Raw genomic sequence first — 21,042 nt, forward strand, 5'->3', positions numbered from 1 at the left:
CAAAGTGTTGCTGGGTATAATATAGTCGGCCCCGCCCGACTTTAGACTTTCCTTACTTGTTTTTCAGCTGAATTTTTTAGGGTTTATCACAAAAAAGAAAATAAAACAAGAAAATTCCTTACGGTAAGCCACTACATACTGTAAAGTATCTTACAAAGTTTTGACCAAATTTTCTTAGGACTTCTGATCGAAAAATGTCTGGATTTCCTTTCACATAGGTGGTGAACCTCATACCACAGGTGGTGAACTTCAGATGTAATAGGTGACTCGCTCCATGAAAAACGACATAGTCAAATTCTAACAATTCTGAAATACTATGAATTGTTAGCTTTTTGTCCTCAATACGTAGCAACATAGTACTCAATACGTAATTTATTCAGCACACCATTTCAAAAATAAAAAAATACATGTTTTGTTTTACAATTCCTTGTAAGGATTGTTTTATTTCTTAATTGTTTGAGGTTTTCTTTTGTTTGTAAAAAATCTTCTGAATTTCAGAAGTTTTTACAAAACCTTACGACTTCCTTTACTACTCCTTCTTTTCTTAAGCCCCATATTTTCTTTCGTTTTCACACAATAAACAAGTGACACACGTGTATAACAATGTTTCAGTTTTTTGGACTATAAAAATAATTTATTGACAATTTACATGGTCAAATAGTTGTCGGGGAATTCGAAGGTGACATCACGGCCAGTAAGTTTCTTGTAGACCGAGGTGAAGGTGTCAACCTGTAATGACAATAAAAAGGAGAAACAACATTAGCATTGTGAAAAATCAAATCAATGATGCAAACGATAAAAACTTAAGGTAGTATTAACTTAAAAACTAATTTAATTAAAAATTAAAACTAACATTTATAGAATATTTGGTAAATTACTTATATAAAATAGTATCGGTTAAACAATGAAAGAAAAACTAAATAAATTCATATCGATTGAGCGTATCAAATTCTAGAATAAAATTCCTCTCAAATTGAATCAAAGGAATTCATAATTTCATTCGAAAATTTGTTTTATATGCCGTTTTGTAGGAAGTCCTGTAACACTTTGAATAAAAACGTGTACAGGAGGCAAATAGACGGCCTGGAAATACTTGATCACTTAAATTTTGAAATGTAAATATTTAAAATCTAAATACCCTTCACAAAGAGTCTAGGATATTTATAGAAAATTTTAAAAATTCTTTGATCTGCCGTTTTGTAGGAAGTCCCTTAATACTTAAAATAAAACGTATAAGGGAGGCAAATAAACGACTTAAAATTTGGTGACCAATAAATTTATATATTTCAATTGTAAACAACAAATGGAATATGACGATACTTTGTTTTTATGGAGTATAGACAATAACGAGTTGTTGTTCAACTTTAATATACGTTCTTTTTGACAATCATTGATTTTAGTTAAGACAATCAACAAAAAACACAAGAACGGTGTATAAAGGAATAAAAAGAATTAATTGATGTGGTGTTAAATTTTATGGAAATACTTTTTTATTTTGTAATCGTGTAAAGATTTTCAAAATTATTTTAGAATCGAAAAGTAGTACTTGGGTTTTTTTGTTTGTCCTTTTTGACGATCACTGCGACTAGAGGTCGTTAATTCAGCAATTAACACAAGGACGAAATTATTTATATCTTTACAACATATATGCCATTTATAAAATATAGAAAAAATAAAAAAAAAACTCTTAATATAACCTATATATAAATTTGCTTTATCAATTTGTAGGAAAGCCCTTCGTTTTTGGCAATTTGCTGACCAATGCCACAAATTATGAAATGAAAAAGCTATATTCCTTGGTATTTACTTTGTGTCCTTTTTGACGATCACTGTGACTAGTGGTCATTAATTCAGCAATTAACACAAGGACAAAATATAAAATAAAATATATATGCTTATTAACTAAAATTATTTTTTTATTCCTTTATTTTGTACTGTGCTATTATAACCAATGTATGGAAATGCTTAAACGGCTAATAATGGCCTATTTCAAACAATAACGAGACATTGGTATTACTATTTGTCCTTTTTGACAATCACTGATCTTGGTATAAAACAATCAGCAAATAACACAAGGACATTATTTTAAATACTATGAAAAATATATGTAGAATATATTGGATGACACAATCTGCACTATTCATTTTGTAGATAATTTTTCAAAATAACAATTTTTTTCGTTTTAAACAAATTACATTGTAATTTAAATTATATGGATGAGATTTCCTTTTTACTTTGGTATGAACTAGGGAGCCACCGTGGTGCAATCGTTAGCATGCCCGCCTTGCATGCACAAGATCGTGGGTTCGATTCCTGCTTCGACCGAACACCAAAAAGTTTTTCAGCGGTGGATTATCCCACCTCATCAATGCTGGTGACATTTCTGAGGGTTTCAAAGCTTCTCTAAGTGGTTTCACTGCAATGTGGAACGCCGTTCGGACTCGGCTATAAAAAGGAGGTCCCTTTTCATTGAGCTTAACATGGAATCGGGCAGCACTCAGTGATAAGAGAGAAGTTCACCAATGTGGTATAACAATGGATTGAATAGTCTAAGTGAGCTTGATATATCGGGCTGCCACCTAACCTAACTTTGGTATGAACTAACAGGTTGGCTGATAAGTCCCCGGTCTGACACACACAACCTTCAAATGATTCGTGTCAAAATTTGACGTCTGTAAGTCAATTAGTTTGTTAGATAGAGCGTCTTTTGTGAAGCAACTTTTGTTATTGTAAAAAAAAAATAGAAAAAAAGGAATTTCGTGTTTTGATAAAATACTGTTTTCTGAAGGGAAAAAAATACGGTGGAAGCAAAAACTTGGCTTGATAATGAGTTTCCAGACTCTGCCCCAGGGAAATCAACAATAATTGATTGCTATGCAAAATTCAAGCGTGGTGAAATGAGCACGGAGGACGGTGAACGCAGAGGTGGTTACCGAAGAAAACATCAAAAAAAAAATCCACAAAATGATTTTGAATGACCTAAAATGAAGTTGATCGAGCAGATAGCAGAGGCCTTAAAGATATCAAAGGAACGTGTTGGTCATATCATTCATCAATATTTGGATATGCGGAAGCTCTGTGCAAAATGGGTGCCGCGCGAGCTCACATTTGACCAAAAACAACAACGTGTTGATGATTCTGAGCGGTGTTTGCAGCTGTTAACTCGTAATACACCCGAGTTTTTCCGTCCATATGTGACAATGGATGAAACATGGCTCCATCACTACACTCCTGAGTCCAATCGACAGTCGGCTGAGTGGACAGCGACCGGTGAACCGTCTCCGAAGCGTGGAAAGGCTCAAAAGTCCGCTGGCAAAGTATTGGCCTCTGTTTTTTGGGATGCGCATGGAATAATTTTTATAGATTGTCTTGAGAAGGGAAAAACCATCAACAGTGACTATTATATGGAGTTATTGGAGCGTTTGAAGGTCGAAATCGCGGCAAAACGGCCCCATATGAAGAAGAAAAAAGTGTTGTTCCACCAAGACAACGCACCGTGCCACAAGTCATTGAGAACGATGGCAAAAATTCATGAATTGGGCTTCGAATTGCTTTCCCCACCCACCGTATTCTCCAGATCTGGCCCCCAGCGACATTTCTTGTTCTCAGACCTCAAAAGGATGCTCGCAGGGAAAAAATTTGGCTGCAATGAAGAGGTGATCGCCGAAACTGAGGCCTATTTTGAGGCAAAACCGAAGGAGTACTACCAAAATGGTATCAAAAAATTAGAATGTAGTTATAATCGTTGTATCGCTCTTGAAGGGAACTATATTGAATAATAAAAACGAATTTTGACAAAAAAATGTGTTTTTCTTTCTTAGACCGGGGACTTATCAGTCAACCTTTTACAGCATGGAAGGTGTATCTCCTCGTCTTTATTTATGTTGTTTCGAAATGCATATTCATCATGTATTCTAAAGTCCTATATCGAATGGGTTAATTTTTTTGGTTTGAAATTGTTTGGGACCTTAATTTTGGTTAAGTACCTTCCGTTCAGAGATCAAATTTAGTTTTGATCTAATTTTATAAATATTTGCAGAAAATTCGAATATAAGCTATAAGTTCATAGCTATCACCTAGTCCACCGAAGGTAATTTAAGGCGTGAAAGAAAAACACCTGCGGTCGGTTACTAAATGATTTTGTTGAATCTATGGATATATGGCTAAAATCCAATGGAAAAAGGCAAAAACATCAACAATTTGGTCCGGTTGGTCCTATTTTTACCAAGACGAAGATTTTGAAATGTAGATTTGTTTTACGGAAAAGTCTATCTATATTCGTTGTTATGGGCTCGTATGTTTCCATTGTCGATTATATTGGACTTTGTATCCAGCGCACAAAATCTACCCAAATATAATGAATATGATATTCAAATAAAACCTTTTCAAAACGATCGCGCAATTTAAATTTTGGATTCGCGCTAGACCAGTTTGGACATTGCTCACGATTCGCTTATGGTGCCCCTTCGACCAGATTTCGAAGCCTATCGCTTCTCCCACAAAATTTGTACTTATTTATTTATTTTTTTTTTTTTTTCAATACAAAAAATTACAAATTCAAAGAATTCTAAAATTAATTTAAAAACCTGCATCTAATTTAGAAAAAGAAAGAAAGCTCATGTTTAGAGGTCTTTAACTCGAAAACTAGACTTTCGGCCGGGGTTTAATACTTTCTCCTATGGACAGCGTCCAAAATGGGCTAAGGCAGTCCCAAGGAGGGGAAAAATTGACGGCCTTTGGCCGGGGTTTAAAACTGTCTCCTATGGACAGTCTAAAGTGTGCTAACGCAGACCCAAGGGGAAAAAGTGGCCGGCCTGCGGGCGGGGTTTAACTGCCTGTTCATGAAATCCAAAATCGACTCGAGACGAATCGTTCGTCTAGATTGAAACTAAAATAACTTTAGATATATTTGCTAGAAAATGCTGCAATTTGTCATGAACTCATTATTAATGATTTAATATCGAACACCGAAATAATTCCACAGACTCTGGTTTTCGAGATATCAATATGGGATTGTTGACGAATCGTTGACCATGAACAGGCAGTAAGACTTTCTCCTATGGACAGAATCCAAAGTGGGCTCACATAGGCCCAAGGGGCTAACGCAGACATAAAGGGGGAAAAAATATTTCAGTAATAGTCAATCGAAGGACCAGAATATAGGCTTTCAAACTATTTAAGAAAAATCTTAGGGTATAATCGAAGACTTTTTGAGATACAACTAATATATTAAAAAATTAGGGTAAACATTTTCTCTTTTTGTTTATATCTCCCAAAATAAATATGTAAAAAAGTGCATTAAATAAGCTTCCATACGATACGAAGTTTGTTCAGATTGGACAACAAACAAAAGATATATATCAAGTTTTTATGAACCCTTTGGAGGGCTATATCTCAAGACCCGGGTACCTCCCCCGGCAATGGGTCACTTCGTTGGAATCAGATGACCGAATGACAGAACATATATGAAATTTATGCAATTCGGTGAGGGGCCCATAAAATTTTTCTCACTTTAACAAGAAAAATATTTTCCCAAAAATAAGGCACTAAGAGCGAATAAGACCCACATAAAAATTAACCTCTAAGCGGCCACCTTCTAATTTTGGACACTGTGTTGGCCATCATGGCAGAACATTTCTCAAAAGATTCGTCTTATTTTGAGACGGTAACATTCGATGTCAGTTATCCTTTGGAATAGATTATCGATCTAGAAACAACTGATTTTCCCAACTGAAAAAACAACCTTCCTTTGAAAGTCTGATCTCATCCAATATATCCTACGATTCCAAAAAATAAACTATGTCCTATGATTCACTTAAATATAATCACTTTGCATTAATAATCTCCTTTGTATACATTCACAACTACTCACTTTATGTTCAATGGTGGTTTGTTGATTCTTATCCAAATGGACCTTAATCAATTGGGAGCCATCCAACTTAACACGGATACGCTTGCCAACAATTTCAGCAGGGAAGACCAAATCTTCCAAGATGGCATCGTAGACAGCGGTCAAAGTGCGGGAACGTGGACGCTTTTGTTTCAATGGATTTCTGGCCTTGCGTGTGGGCTTGGGCAAGATTTTACGTTCGCCAACAACAACGACATGTTTGCCAGAGAATTTCTTCTCCAATTCACGAACCAAAATGATTTGGATCTTTTGGAACACTTTTTGTTGGGGAATGGGAACATAGATGATGACAGCCTAAAAGGAATATAAACAAAAGCAAATTAAAATAAAAAGTCTCTAGCATTAGTTACTGACCCTGGTAGCTTACCTTCTTGGTGCCAAATTCAATTTCACGGGCACGTGTAATGTGCAAATCTCTCAAATAAGGCTTGAGGTCACTGTTGGCCTCGAGCTCAACAAGAGCTTGGGCAATAGATTTCTCAAAGTCATCGGGCTCAGCGCCACCGGGCTTGATAATCTTGGAGCCAATCATCTGTAGCAGCCAGCAGCAGCATCAGCAAGGAAAAAAATAACAATAAAAACAAAACATTTTGTTAGTATTTACACAAGCACATTGGTAACTATCAACAAAGGCCACTTTAGTTTAATTTAACTAAGCGAAATGTCCCATCACTTTATGGCTTTTATATTTATTCTTCCTTGGCCGGTTGTAAGAATTTTTCAAACACAACTTCAATCATCGAACATCTTGTCGATTTATTAGGATATTTAAATTCTTTATTCACTAATTTCCATATTTTTATATACGTTTTTATTTTTTATTCACATTTTTGTATTTGTTTAGCTTCGTTTGGCATTATTTTCGTTTTTATTTCAAAGACTATCAAAAAATACACCAACCTTAGTCAATTATTTTGACAGAAAAGGAAGTAAAAGAGAACCCCTGAACAGTAATTTCCTTCAAATTACTCGTTGCTGCTGTCAAACAAACGCCTAAAGTTGGCTGTAGTTACAGCCAGGGTTGTATCTTACTCGCCAAATTGGCATTAGAGATGGTACGTATTTATCGTTCAGATTGATTGTACGAATTGTATAATATTGTGTGACACGCTCAAATAATGATTAAAAATGTATGACGCATTACAGACTATAAAGGTTGAATTACACACCATGCGTTGAGGGAAGTGTTAATTTTTTTCTGCTTGCTGCAGACTATTCGAGCTTTTGATTTCAAAGAGAAATTTCAACGAATGGTATGTAATTCTACCTTAAGCCTAGTACTAAGATAACGTTTTCGCACGAAGAACTGTTATACTCCATATAAAAAACGTTAGCGCGGAATAAATACGAAATCTTTGTTTTGAGCATTTTCAAACACATATTTATACAACCCTGGATTTTTCGCACGAAAATATAGGCAGGTATATTATTTCGCATAAATAAGTTAAAATCCCGGGGCTTGAGACCCTATTTACGGAGATAAATGAAGATATTCGTTTTTCGCAAAAACGAACTTAGTACTACCCAATAAACACAACCGTTTGAAAAATACTAAATTTCAACAATTTTTCAAACATTTTCGCAAAGGATTAGGGAAATATTCAAGTTGAGAAATTGTTGAGAAATTCGCGTTCTCAACAAAAAACAGACATTACCCTCAACAGTGAAATTCAACACATTAGCAATAATATCTCAAGTGTTATCCTCAAATTGAAATGCATCGCTACTCAATAATTTGTCAAACAATTTTCGATGCGAGTCAAATTCAAAATTAACATCGTTGCAAATACTTTTCAACCTAAATTTGTATGAATGATATCCACACTTCAAATTGAAAGTCAAAGCCAAAATTCTATGAATTTTGTATAATTTATTCATTTTCATCAAAATAAAATATATAATAATGCACTACACTACATAATACACTACAATACCAATTGATAATTAATAATCTTATTAAACATATCAACAAATAAGAACTAAATAAAAACAAACAACAAAACTTTAAACATCTTAAACACTTTTGCATTGATAATTCGTTTTCCTTCCTTTTGGTGTCATAAAACAGCATTAAAATTTATTAACATGCGGGTAATTTGAAATTAGGAACGTACTGACCGCGTGTTAGAATTGATTTCCAGCAGAAGGAATTCACAAAATATCCATTTTAAACAAGGCATATTAAAGAGGTAAAGTCATGCAATCAGGTGACTAATATCGACATTCATCTTGCCAAAGGCTTTGTTTACGTTTAGTAGGTTTGTTTACATTCTTTGTGTACATAAATATTACAATATAACAACACTACACATACACAAAATGTCAACTTAAGTGACCTGCCATTTTAGTTTGACTTTCTAAATATCATGTGGTGTACTCACGTTTGCTCGTGACTTTACCTTTAATTAATATGCCTTGCATTTTAAACTGATAATAGCATATGAATTAAACTGACGATGTGCTGCACATTTTCATCCAGAAGTTTTTTGATTTCAACAATTTGTTGTTTTTAACAATTTTAATTGGTTGCACTTGTAATGTTTCTGGAAACTTTTTATTGTCGATAAGTCACTCATTTTTCATTGGTCAGCTTCTTAATGTTTGCAAGAATGTAGCATCCAAAGATTTTAGTTTTCTGCAAAGAGATTTAAATTTAGTGACTTCTCTAAAGTGTTGATTTAATTTTTCATATTGACTTACCAATTATTATAAACTATTTGAAACAGTTCCAGTTAATTGTCCACCCCCTGCCAACATTTGTTGAATTTGGGGGCGCTTCTGAGAATCCCCACTACGTCGAAAACAGTCGTATACGATATCCAAAACTCCTCGGAAAAGCGCCGTCACTATTGAGAAGTTGTACCACGCCAAGTTACTACAAAAAAGTATCGCATGAGTGCAATTATTAGGTGCCCTTCTGGATACATTTAGAAAGACGCCAATAAGAGCCCCTTCAAACAATCAGAGAAAGTGCATTTTAAGATAGTTGTAAAAGAATCATTGTGGTCAAGTAAAACACGATTGTTAGATGATTATTAATTTTATTAAACATTTATAAATTCTCATAAATATAACATTTATACGACTATCACATCACATTTAATATATTTTTATGCTTTAATAAAAGATTGAAGTTGAGTTTCAAGTTGCAAGTTACATGTTACATGTTGTAGCGTTTATCAGCCAGTGCTTTTATTCCCAATGGAGGCGGCGTGTCTGGAAAAATATTTGAAAAACTATCACTTTATTCCATTTGGAAAGTCAAAAATTGTTCAGCAATATACCTTTCACAATTTTAAGCGAAATAACTATGTTTTCAGCACTTCATTATCATTTTTATTTAAATAAATTATAAGAAGCTAGTTGTGCTTGGTGTTTCACAAAATATAAAATGGTTCCTGTAACAATAGTGATGGCAAAATACTTTCATGCGAATAGTGATGGCAAAATACTATCACAGTTGGCGATTGTTGCAGTGTCACATACGAGTCTGTGGTAGCGATGAGGATGAAATGGAACTTTGAAATGCTGGCAGGGCCATTTTTTCACCGGTCAGCTTTTTAATGTTTTCAAGAACGTAGAATCCATCATTTTAGTTTTCTGCAAAGAGATATACATTTAGTGACTTCCATAAAGTTTTATTTCATTTTTTATTTTCACTTACCTATTTTTATAAACTATTTGGTTATTTGTCTAAAATTTTCCATTTTTTTATTTCTTCCAATTGACCACGAACTTCGATGCACAAATAAGTATTGAAAACCACATGGTTTTTTCGTTGCATTTTAGGGTAGTGTTTTGTCAAAGTTTTCTCATATTATCTTCAACACCTTTTCAAAGATTTCGTCAACATTTTGGCAAATGGAAAGTAATTCGCAAACAATTTGAAGATGTATTGAAGATGAGCTATTTCAAGTCAAGTTGAATTTATGTTGAAAATTATATTTACCCTCAAACTGAAAAATTGTTGCATTTGAAAAACGCTCATCCTGTGTTTATTGGGTAGGCATTAAAGGTGGGTACTATGTTCGGTTTTCGAGTTGAAAACCACTTTATTTTCGCGATTACTTTTCCTCAAATAATCAAAATTATAAATGAAAACAAACTTATTCCTGTAAAGTCTTGTCGAAATCTAGAGAAACAAGAAACAGCGCATCAATTGAGTTAATTTATCTGTTTTATATTGAACTGTTTTAATAAAGTAACCACGAAAATTTCAACGCGAAAAGCGAACATAGTACTTACCTTAAAGGCCGGTACTATGTTCATTCTTGCGAAAAATTTTTATGGAAACCATTATTTCGCACATAGAAAGCGGCGTTTTTTTAGGTAGCTTGGAGCGCTATTTTACAGGGAGCGATATTGGATTAAGTTGGTGGTTGTTGCTTGTTTTTACAAAATAACATTTTATTTTTCCTTGGACAATTGATCTGCTATTCCTTTGATCCTTTGTATAGTTTCGGAACAAAAATATGGTCCGTGTTTGATTTATAAACCCGCACAAATAGTTTTTAATAAATAAATTATTTCTTAATTCACATTGCATATGGCGCCGCGCTATAAACGTCAGTTTTTCAACACGAAAAAACAAAGTATCACAAATGGAAAAAATTTCGCAAATTTTTCGCATTTTTTGGTTTTGTATGGAGTTTCAACGCGAAAACCGAACAGAGTACCGGCCTTAAGGTAGAATTACATACCATGCGTTCAATGCGTCCGATTATTGAAGAGTTGAAATATCTCTTTGAAATCAAAAGCTCGAATAGTCTGCCGCAAATAAAAAAATCAACCCTTCCATCAACGCACGGATTGACGCATGGTATGTAATTCAACCTTTATGTATTTCCGGACGGAATGTCTGTGTTTGTAAAGAATCTTACAGTGTGTCCAATCGATACGACAATTGATTGATGACTAAATAATCGGTAAATGTGTTATCGATCCCATAAACATGCAGCTGTATCGATTATGCCTTCGGACTTAACTTATAATGTGGCCAATATATTGGATATGTTCGACACGACCATTGTCGTCGGTATAAACTTATAGTCGGAGTCAAAAATTTAGTGTAGCCGTGCCGACGAAATGGTTCGGCTTCATTCTCTGATCAGCAACAGAGAATGAAGCCGCCGGGTCGCGCCTCCGATTTTCGCCAACCCTTTTTTGCCAGCCTACGTCGCCGTCGAATACGTCGACTCATTACGATTTAAAATTAACCGCTAATTAATGAAAAATATTCATTTATATTAGAAAAATGTATTAATACCCTGCCAACATTTTTTTTGAATTTTGGGGCGCTTCTGAGAATCCCCACTACGTCGAAAACAGTCGTATACGATATCCAAAACTCGTCGGAAAAGCGCCGTCACTATTGAGAAGTTGTACCACGCCAAGTTACTACAAAAAAGTATCGCATGAGTGCAATTATTAGGTGCCTTTTTTAATAAATTTAGAACGACGCCAATAAGAGCCCCTTCAAACAATCAGAAAAAGTGCATTGTAAGATAGTTGTAAAAGAATCATTGTGGTCAAGTAAAACACGATTGTTTAGATGTTTATTAATTTTATTAAACATTTATAAATTCTAATAAATAAAACATTTATACGACTATCACATCACATTTAACATATTTTTATGCATTAATAAAAGATTGATGTTGAGTTATAAGTTGCAAATTACATGTTGTAGCGTCTATCAGCGAGTGCTTTTATTCCCAATGGAGGCAGCGTGTCTGGAAAATATTTGAAAAACTATCACTTTATTCCATTTGGAAAGTCAAAAATTGTTCACCAATGTACCTTTCACAATTTTAAGCGAAATAACTACGTTTTCAGCACTTCATTATCATTTTTATTTAAATAAATTATAAGAAGCTAGTTGTGCTTGGTGTTTCACAAAATATAAAATGGCTCTTGTAACAATAGTGATGGCAAAATACTTTCATGCGAATAGTGATGGCAAAATACTATCACAGTTGGCGATTGTTGCAGTGTCACTTACGAGTCTGTGGTAGCGATGAGGATGAAATGGAACTTTGAAATGTTGGCAGGGTAATTATTGCTATAATAACCCTGCCAACATTTTTTGAATTTGGGGACGCTTCTGAGAATCCCCATTACGTCGAAAACAGTCGTATACGATATCCAAAACTCCTCGGAAAAGCGCCGTCACTATTGAGAAGTTATACCACGCCAAGTTACTACAAAAAAGTATCGCATGAGTGCCATTATTAGGTGCCCTTCTGGATAAATTTAGAAGGACGCCAATAAGAACCCCTTCAAACTATTGGAAAAAGTGAATTTTATGATAGTTGTAAAAGAATAATTGTGGTCAAGTAAAATACGATTGTTTAGATGTTTATTAATTGGAATAAAAATTTATAAATTATTCCAGGTATAACATTTATACGAACCACGCCAAGTTACTACAAAAAGTATCGCATAAGTGCAACTATTAAGTGCCTTTTTGGATAAATTTTGAACGACGTCAAGAAGAACCCCTTCAAACTATTGTAAAAAGTGCATTTTAAGATAGTTGTAAAAGAATCATTGTGGTCAAGTAAAATACGATTGTTTAGATATTTATTAATTGGAATAAAAAATTATAAATTATTCCAGGTATAACATTTATACGAACAAAAACACATTGAACTTAATTGCCCATATGCAAAAAAATTTATTGACAGTTTATCGAATGAATTTATATGGCAAAAGTAGGCTTGAAGTATTCTGTAACTTTATTGCATATGGGGGAATGTCTTAACAAAGGAATTATGGTGATTTGTACGTTGCAATTGCTAGCAGTGTTTATTATTGATGGGGGCAGCGTGTCACGAAAAATATCTGAAAAACTTGGAAAGTCGAAAATTGTTCACCAATATACCTTTCACAATCTTAAACGTAATAATTATGTTTTCTGCACTTCATTTTCGTTTTCACAAAATATAAAATGGCTCTTGAAACAATAGTGATGGCAAAATACTTTCATGTACATTTCGTACTTTTTAATACTTTCCCCATCACAGTTGGTGATAATTGTAGTGTCGCTTACGAGTCGATGGTCGCGATGAGGATGAAATTGAACTTTGAAATGCTGGCAGGGAGATTACAAACTATATTATAATAATTTTTTTTATTATTTTTAATAAATTTATTCTTAATATTGTTTAAAATATGCATCCTAAAATTTAGTTTGGTTAATCTTAATACCAAGCAAATATTTTTTTCAGTGTATGCGAAGTAAAATTTATTAAAGTAAAGTAAAATTTATTCATTTTAGAGAAATATGAAATATTTTGTGCGAATATCGAATTTAGTAAAATTATGTACTTCATTTTTACATCATTTTTATACCCTGCACCACACTATGGAACAGGGTATTATAAGTTAGTGCATATATTTGCAACACCCAGAAGGAGACGAGATAGACACATGGTGTCTTTGGCCAAAATGCTCAGGGTGGGCTCCTGAGTCGATATAGCCACGTCCGTCTGTCCGTGAACACATTTTTGCAATCAAAGTCTAGGTCGCAGTTTTAGTCCAATCGACTTCAAATTTGGCACAAGTATGTGTTTTGGCTCAGAATGTAACCCTATTGAAATCGGTTCAGATTTAGATATAGCTCCCATATATATCGTTCTCCCGATATGACCACAGTGGCCAATCTTTTACTCCGATTTAGTTGAAATTTTGCACAGGGAGTAGAATTAGCATTATAGCTATGCGTGCCAAATTTGGTTGAAATCGCTTCAGATTTAGATATAGCTCCCATATATATGGTTTTCTGATTTCGACAAAAATGGTCAAAATACCAACATTTTCCTTGTAAAATCGCCACTGCTTAGTCGAAAAGTTGTAAAAATGACTCTAATTTTCCTAAACTTCTAACAGATATATACCGAGCGATAAATCATAAATCAACTTTTGCGAAGTTTCCTTAAAATTGCTTCAGATTTAAATGTTTCCCATATTTTTTTGTGTTCCACCGTAGTGCATTAGCCGACTTAAATTTTGAGTCTATAGATTTTGTAGAAGTCTATCAAATTCTGTCCAGATCGAGTGATATTTAAATGTATGTATCTGGGACAAACCTTTATCTAGCCCCCAACATATTTGACGGATGTGATATGGTATCGAAAATTTAGATCTACAAAGTGGTGCAGGGTATAATATAGCCCGCCCGACTTTAGACTTTCCTTACTTGTTTTCATTATTTTTTAAGTAAGTAGAAATAATTAAAACAAGGAATATTTTTATGAACTAAAAAAAAGTTAAATTGACTTTGGAAATTTTCGTTGACTTTTTTATTGAATTTTGTACATAAATTAGATTAATTTCCTACACTTAAATGTTACACTTAAATTATTTTGTACCAAAACTCTTATATATATAAGATATTGTACTTCAATGAAATCACCCTTTTAATGTTGCAGCAACATTGGCAGCCTGTTGCGCTATACCTATAGCTTGAATTGTAGCATCACGAGTGTGTTTACCAGCACGTTCCTGCAATGGAAAAAAAGTATTTTTTTTTTAATATTTCAATTTGTTGCATACATTCAAAAGAAAAGATTACTAATAACATTACAAAATATTTTAGACATTTCTGCCTGCTAAAAAATCTCATTTGCGAACTTTTTGCTAATATTTCGATTAAATATTTTTTTCTTTTCAATTAAGGAAAATTTTTGATAGCAATAGGAATTCGGTTTGTATGTGTATTGAAAACAAAAATAATTAAATAAATCATTAAATTATTTTTAAATTTAACAATACTTACAATTTTCTTTCCAATCTTTTTTAACCATCCAGCTTCACTTTGACCAATCAATATTGCCAAGATCAAGGCAACAAAAATTACAACTTTATTGAAATTCATTATTTCTCAAAGGTTTTATTGAATCTACAATGTCAGTGTCAATGAGTCAGAGAGATGGTTAACTGGAAGGTAGCTTTCTTTAAGCTTTCGTCTACTGCTGTTGCTATTGCTGAAATGTTTAATGAGGAAGTAGACAACCACAGCTTATATAGGGGGGCAATAAGCGCGTGTTATGCTCGTGATGGGGTCTCTGACCATCTGTGATATCAAAATGTTTAGTAAATGTGACACAAATGTTATGATGGGTAGGTAGGTAGACACCTTTGAAAAGGGGAATTTATTTTCAGTTTTGCCAAAGAAGAAAGAAATGTTTCTTATATAGAGGCTTCCAATGGGAATCCCATAAAGAATTTGTTATTGATTTTGGGAGAGACGTTTCGAACAAATTTTTATTTCGTTTGTTTTTTTTTTTTGGCTTTTCAATATTGATTGAAAAGGGGATTCCTATTATTATATACACGTTTTCAAATTTGCTCTAATTTTATGTTTGAATTTATTTTGAAATGTTTTTCTTATATGATGTGGGAATCACATAATAATTAAATGATATACCCCCCCAAAAAAAAAACAACGATTTTTTATAGCCAATTTATTAATTCATAAAAATTAGTTGATCTTAATTCAATTTTTCCAAATGTGAAAATGTTTTTCATCCCCTCCACCATAGGATGGGGGGTATATTAACTTTGTCATTCCGTTTGTAATACATCGAAATATTGCTCTAAGACCGCATAAAGTATATATATTCTGGGTCGTGGTGAAATTCTGAGTCGATCTGAGCATGTCCGTCCGTCTGTTGAAATCACGCTAACTTCCGAACGAAACAAGCTATTGACTTGCCAGTATTTTTCTGGCTCTTGTCCCCAAATTATGATGTTTTCGTCCCCAAAAATCCCAATTTAAATTTAAATTCCTCACAAAAATCCTCAATATATTTTGACATTTTTTTTTAAATTCTATATAGAAATAAAATTTTGACAAAATTTTCTATAAAATTAAAAGTTTGACAAATTTTTCTATAAAAATAAAATTTTGAGAAAATTTTCTATAACCGGTTTTTCCAAAATTGTCTATTGAAATAAAATTTTTACAAAATTTTCTATAAAATTAAAAGTTTGACAAAATTTTCTATAAAAATAAAAATTTGATAAAATCTTCTATAAAACTAAAATTCTGACACAATTTTCTATAGAAATAAAATTTTGACAATATTTGCTTTAGAAATAAAATTGTGACAAAATTGTCTATAGAAATAAAATTGTGACACACTTTTCTATAGAAATAAAATTTTGAGAAAATTTTCTATAACCGGTTTTCGCAAAATTTTCTATAGAAATAAAATTTTGACAAAATTTTCTTTAGAAATAAAATTGTGACAACATTGTCTATAGAAATAAAATTGTGACACAATTATCTATAAAAATAAAATTTTGAGAAAATTTTCTATAACCGGTTTTCGCAAAATTTTCTATAGAAAATTGCAGTTCACTTTGGGTTGAGTGAATTACCCGAAGTTATTCTGATAATTGGTTGATAGTTTTGCTGCAAGTAGAGGATGCTGATGAGGAATGTGGAAATTCCGAAACAGCTGTACATCCAACCATCTTGCAGTCTATAGGGTTTTGCCCAAATAAATTTGACAAGCATACTTTTCCTCTGTTGGTTAAGCTACACTTGTAGTTTAGTCAATGCATGGCTTTAAGCTGAGATCAAAAACAACAATAACGATTGAAGAGAAGCCAGCAATAACAAACAAAACGAATGAAGATAGAGGAAGCACGCTCAAAAACAAACCCAGCCAACTACATTCAAATCGATGATTTGAGTTTGGCAAAGGGAAAGAGATATGCTTGCAAATTTGTTTAGGCAGTAGCCGACTATCAAACCTTTTTTCGGAAGGTTCAGGTGCAGTTCACTTTGGGTTGAGTGAATTACACGAATTTATTCTGATAATTGGTTGATAGTTTTGCTGCAAGTAGAGGATGCTGATGAGGAATGTGGTAATTCCGAAACAGCTGTACATCCAACCATCTTGCAGTCTATAGGGCTTTGCCAAATAAATTTGACAAGCATACTTTTCCTCTGTTGGTTAAGCTACACTTGTAGTTTAGCATGGCTTTAAGCTGAGATCAAAAACAACAATAACGAAATAAAATTTTGATAAAATTTTCTTTAGAACTAAAATTGTGACAAAATTGTCTATAGAAATAAAATTGTGACACAATTTTCTATAGAAATAAAATTTTGAGAAAATTTTCTATAGAAACAGAATTTTGGCAAAATTTCCTATAGAAATAAAATTTTGAAAAAAATTTCCTTTAGAAATAAAATTGTGACAAAATTGTCTATAGAAATAAAATTGTGACACAATTTTCTATAGAAATAAAATTTTGAGAAAATTTTCTATAGAAACAGAATTTTGGAAAAATTTCCTATAGAAATAAAATTTTGTTAAAAAATATTAAACCGATTTCTCGAAAAAAATCCCCAAATTTATGGAAATTCCCCAACTCAAAAAGTTCTTCCCTATTCAAGAAACAATATCCCCAATTTGGGGAAAAATCCCCAATATTGGCAACACTGAGCCCCATATAAACGGGCCCTCAGATTTGGCTTGCGGAGCCTCATGGAGGAGCAGGGGAGCCACCGTGGTGCAATGGTTAGCATGCCCGCCTTGCATACACAAGGTCGTGGGTTCGATTCCTGCTACGACCGAACACCAAAAAGTTTTTCAGCGGTGGATTATCCCACCTCAGTAATGCTGGTGACATTTCTGAGGGTTTCAAAGCTTCTCTAAGTGGTTTCACTGGAATGTGGAACGCCGTTCGGACTCGGCTATAAAAAGGAGGTCCCTTGTCATTGAGCTTAACATGGAATCGGGCAGCACTCAGTGATAAGAGAGAAGTTCACCACTGTGGTATCACAATGGACTGAATAGTCTAAGTGAGCTTGATACATCGGGCTGCCACATAACCTAACCTAACCTAACCTCATGGAGGAGCAAAATTCATCCGATCCAGTTGAAATTTGGTACATGGTGTTGGTATATGGTCTCTAATAATCTCATAATTATATATAGCCATTCTCCAGATTTGACCTCAGGAGCAAAATTCATCCGATCCGGTTCAAATTTGGAAAGTGGTGTTAATATATGGCCGTTAACAACCATACCAAAATTGGTCCATATCGGTCTATAGTTATATCCCCAATCACACAAAAATTGGTCCATATCAGTTCATAATCATGGTTGCCACTCGAGCCAAAAATAATCTACCAAAATTTTATTTCTATAGAAAATTGTGTTAAAAGTTTATTTATATAGAAAATTGTGTTAAAAGTTTATTTCTATAGAAAATTTTGTTAAAAGTTAATTTGTATAGAAAATTTTGTCAAAGCTTTATTTCTGTAGAAAATTTTGTCAAATTTTTTTTTTTTAGAAAATTTTGTCAAAATTTTATTTCTATAAAAAAAAAATTTTTGTTAAAATTTTATTTCTATAGAAAATTTTGTCAAACTTTTTTTTTTAGAAAATGTTGTCAAAATTTTATTTCTGTAAAAAATTTTGTCAAAATTTTATTTCCATAAAAAATTTTGTTAAAATTTTATTTCTATAGAAAATTTTGTCAAAATTTTATTTCTATAGAAAATTTTATCAAACAAATTATATACGTATTTAATCGGTCATTTTTAATTAAATACTTACTTACAATTTAGAAGACGGTGTTAAGAGGTTTAAAGATACCTTGCTATCGGCAAGCGTTACCGCAACTCAAAACACTGCCATACACAATCGAATTATGTGGATGGCAGTGTTTAGAAGAAGTTTCTACGCAATCGGCCTGGCCGAACTTACGGCAGTGTACACACAAAAAATTTTTTTTCTGATTCAATCACCAAATTAATTGATCCAATTAATTTTTTAATTGAAATGTCTTCAATCACGAAAATGATAGTATCAATCACAGTTTTAATTGGGCATAGAAAAAATTCTTGATTAAAAAATTAATTGATTTTTTCAGCAAATTTCAATTAATTTTTTAATTGATTCAATTAAAAATTTAATTGATGTTGATTGCAAAACTCAATTAATTTATTAATTAAAAATGGTAACTAACTGGTAACTATTTTTAATTACTTTCTGAATTGGCTTAGAGTTTTTATTTGGATTAACAAATGATTGTTTGAAATACATTTTTAATTAAAAATTAAAAAAAAATCAGCACTTTTTTTAACTGAATTAGCCTTTCGAATTTGATTAAAAAGTTAATTGTATCATTTAACTTTTTAATTAAAAATGTTAAAATGTTCAACCATTGACTTAATTAATTTCTATCATGATTAAATTAAGTTAATTGTATCAATTAATTTATTAATTGAAAAAATTTTCAACTTCAATTAACTTTTTAATTGGAAATATTTTGGTGATATTTTTTCTGTGTATACTTGTTATATTTGTAAAATTTGTAAATTTAATTAAAAAACAATACAAATAACGTTTTAATCAAACTCTGAGTACTAAGCAAGTAAAAAAATGTATTGGGACTTTTTCATTTAAAAATTTTACTGACACAATCATTTTTTTAACCCTTTGATTAGCGATGTCCACCTATTTTCCCATTTAGTTTCGATTTATTTCTCCGTGTTATGTTATAGTAGGGGCTGTAATGTAAATAATCTATAAATGTTTTCCATATTGCACACAAAAAATGTTTTTTTCTGATTCAATCACGAAATTAATTGATCCAATTAATTTTTAATTGAAATGTCTTCAATCACAGAAATGATAGTATCAATTAAAAAATTAATTGAAGGTCAATTAAAAAGTTAATTGATCCAATTAAAAAATTAATTGATACTATTATTTTTGTGATTGATTTTTGTTTCAATTAAAAAATTTGTTGAATCAATTAATTTTTTAATTGAATATTTTTTAAAACTCATTTAAAATTTTAATTGGAAAAATTTTCGTGAAATTTTTTTGTGTGTGGTGAGTACTAAAATCCATTTTTATAAACTTTTTGTTTAACAATAAACGAAAAATAAAAAATTTTGAGATCATTTTTCTACTGTATGTCTCTAATAAACGGACATTCATACCAAAACTATAGCTGATATTTGTTAAGGTTCTTTTTTTGTAGTTTTTCTCACACTTCCAAAGATATTATAGGCCATTTGGCCACCATTCAAGAATCAAGTTTTCAGAAAAAAATCATATAGCTCTTGAATTATTTGGGTATGACGAGAAGATTTTTCTCAGTGTATCATAAAATATCATATATGTTGTCTTCAACCAATCTTCACCAAGTCAAGTCAAAAAGAAATTATAAAATGAAAAAGGGGGTTACCATAACATATTCTCCCAAGTAAATCCCCTTCTCTTTGGTTGCTTTTACTTGAATCTGCAATTTCCCCCTACATAGCGTATGTGTAACAAATTATGAGTGTATAAAAGTCATGATAGTATATGGTTTCTTCATCAGTTCATATTAAGAATTCACCAAGAATTAAACAAGGAATAATTCCTCGCTATAATATATCGCCATATACAAAAAAGCGAACCACTAATCTACTTAATAATGAATTTTAACAAAGTATTCTTTTTCGTTGCTTTTGTATTGGCCGCCTTTGCTGCTCAGGGCGAAGCTGGATGGTTGAAAAAGATTGGCAAGAAAATTGTAAGTGATACTTTATGGGAAGTACCGCCAATTTTTTTGTTAATACTTTTTATTTATTTTTTTTTTGTTACAGGAACGTGTTGGTCAACATACTCGTGATGCTAGCATTCAGGCAATTGGTGTTGCTCAACAAGCCGCAAATGTTGCTGCAACATTGAAAGGAAAATAATTATGAAGAGATTTAAATAAATTTCATGGAGATTTGGTTAGGCCAAATAAAATAGTATTATGTATTATATAATTATATATTAAATAATTATAATATGTGTATCTCTAGAATATTGAAATATAGGTACAAATTAAATAAATCGTATTTTATCGAATTCAAAAAATATATATTTTTTGCGAAAATCTTTAAAGGTAAAGTGTAGCGCGTTAATTTATCAATGTGTCTATACACACAGAAAACAAATTTGTTGTGTCAACCAATTTTTTTTGCCAACCAAATTATTTGATTCCGTCTACTATCAGAATTTAACCTACATTATTTGTTACTACAACCAATTGAAATTGGGTATCACAACCATTCCATTTTGTTGTTAGTTAGGACAAACAACAATTGTCTGGCATAGCAGTCT

General features: G+C 32.2%; 3 protein-coding genes, 1 long non-coding RNA gene and 2 other non-coding genes across 6 annotated transcripts; 1 reads left to right on the forward strand and 5 right to left on the reverse strand.

The window, feature by feature from the left end:
- Positions 1 to 410: 410 nt before the first annotated feature.
- On the reverse strand, positions 411 to 6,931 carry RpS7 (ribosomal protein S7). The gene is made up of 4 exons (XM_075294140.1): positions 6,812 to 6,931; positions 6,279 to 6,443; positions 5,873 to 6,205; positions 411 to 729 (listed from the first exon to the last, which is right to left on the reverse strand). The coding sequence occupies exons 2-4, from the start codon at positions 6,441 to 6,443 to the stop codon at positions 646 to 648; spliced, it is 582 nt and encodes a 193-aa protein (XP_075150255.1). The 5' UTR covers positions 6,812 to 6,931; the 3' UTR covers positions 411 to 645.
- Positions 1,307 to 1,431, reverse strand: LOC142222848 (small nucleolar RNA psi18S-1377). Its single transcript, XR_012718442.1, has one exon. It is a non-coding gene; the product is annotated as a small nucleolar RNA psi18S-1377 (small nucleolar RNA).
- Positions 1,941 to 2,081, reverse strand: LOC142222849 (small nucleolar RNA psi18S-1377). Its single transcript, XR_012718443.1, has one exon. It is a non-coding gene; the product is annotated as a small nucleolar RNA psi18S-1377 (small nucleolar RNA).
- Positions 6,932 to 8,356: 1,425 nt separating the features above from the next.
- On the reverse strand, positions 8,357 to 8,654 carry LOC142219536 (uncharacterized). Its single transcript, XR_012717623.1, has 2 exons — positions 8,612 to 8,654; positions 8,357 to 8,546 (listed from the first exon to the last, which is right to left on the reverse strand). It is a non-coding gene; the product is annotated as an uncharacterized LOC142219536 (long non-coding RNA).
- Positions 8,655 to 14,186: 5,532 nt separating this feature from the next.
- On the reverse strand, positions 14,187 to 14,922 carry LOC142219537 (cecropin-A2). Its single transcript, XM_075288480.1, has 2 exons — positions 14,691 to 14,922; positions 14,187 to 14,416 (listed from the first exon to the last, which is right to left on the reverse strand). Exons 1-2 carry the CDS (start codon positions 14,787 to 14,789, stop codon positions 14,324 to 14,326), a joined length of 192 nt encoding a protein of 63 aa, XP_075144595.1. The 5' UTR covers positions 14,790 to 14,922; the 3' UTR covers positions 14,187 to 14,323.
- A 5,335-nt stretch (positions 14,923 to 20,257) lies between these two features.
- Positions 20,258 to 20,796, forward strand: LOC142219538 (sarcotoxin-1B-like). The gene is made up of 2 exons (XM_075288481.1): positions 20,258 to 20,464; positions 20,538 to 20,796. Exons 1-2 carry the CDS (start codon positions 20,366 to 20,368, stop codon positions 20,631 to 20,633), a joined length of 195 nt encoding a protein of 64 aa, XP_075144596.1. The 5' UTR covers positions 20,258 to 20,365; the 3' UTR covers positions 20,634 to 20,796.
- Positions 20,797 to 21,042: the final 246 nt, after the last annotated feature.

This window comes from Haematobia irritans, chromosome 1 (genome assembly GCF_050003625.1).
Source record: "Haematobia irritans isolate KBUSLIRL chromosome 1, ASM5000362v1, whole genome shotgun sequence".
Lineage (NCBI taxonomy): Eukaryota > Metazoa > Arthropoda > Insecta > Diptera > Muscidae > Haematobia > Haematobia irritans.

Bases quoted from the DNA above. Each gene is read 5' to 3' on its own strand.
- RpS7 (XM_075294140.1), bottom strand. From the start codon at position 6,443: ATGATTGGCTCCAAGATTATCAAGCCCGGTGGCGCTGAGCCCGATGAC. The intron at 6,206-6,278 runs GTAAGCTACCAG...TATTCCTTTTAG, and splicing joins TTGAATTTGGCACCAAGAAG to GCTGTCATCATCTATGTTCC. The intron at 730-5,872 runs GTGAGTAGTTGT...TTGTCATTACAG, and splicing joins AAACCACCATTGAACATAAA to GTTGACACCTTCACCTCGGT.
- LOC142219537 (XM_075288480.1), bottom strand. From the start codon at position 14,789: ATGAATTTCAATAAAGTTGTAATTTTTGTTGCCTTGATCTTGGCAATA. The intron at 14,417-14,690 runs GTAAGTATTGTT...TTTCCATTGCAG, and splicing joins AAAAGATTGGAAAGAAAATT to GAACGTGCTGGTAAACACAC.
- LOC142219538 (XM_075288481.1), top strand. From the start codon at position 20,366: ATGAATTTTAACAAAGTATTCTTTTTCGTTGCTTTTGTATTGGCCGCC. The intron at 20,465-20,537 runs GTAAGTGATACT...TTTTTGTTACAG, and splicing joins AAAAGATTGGCAAGAAAATT to GAACGTGTTGGTCAACATAC.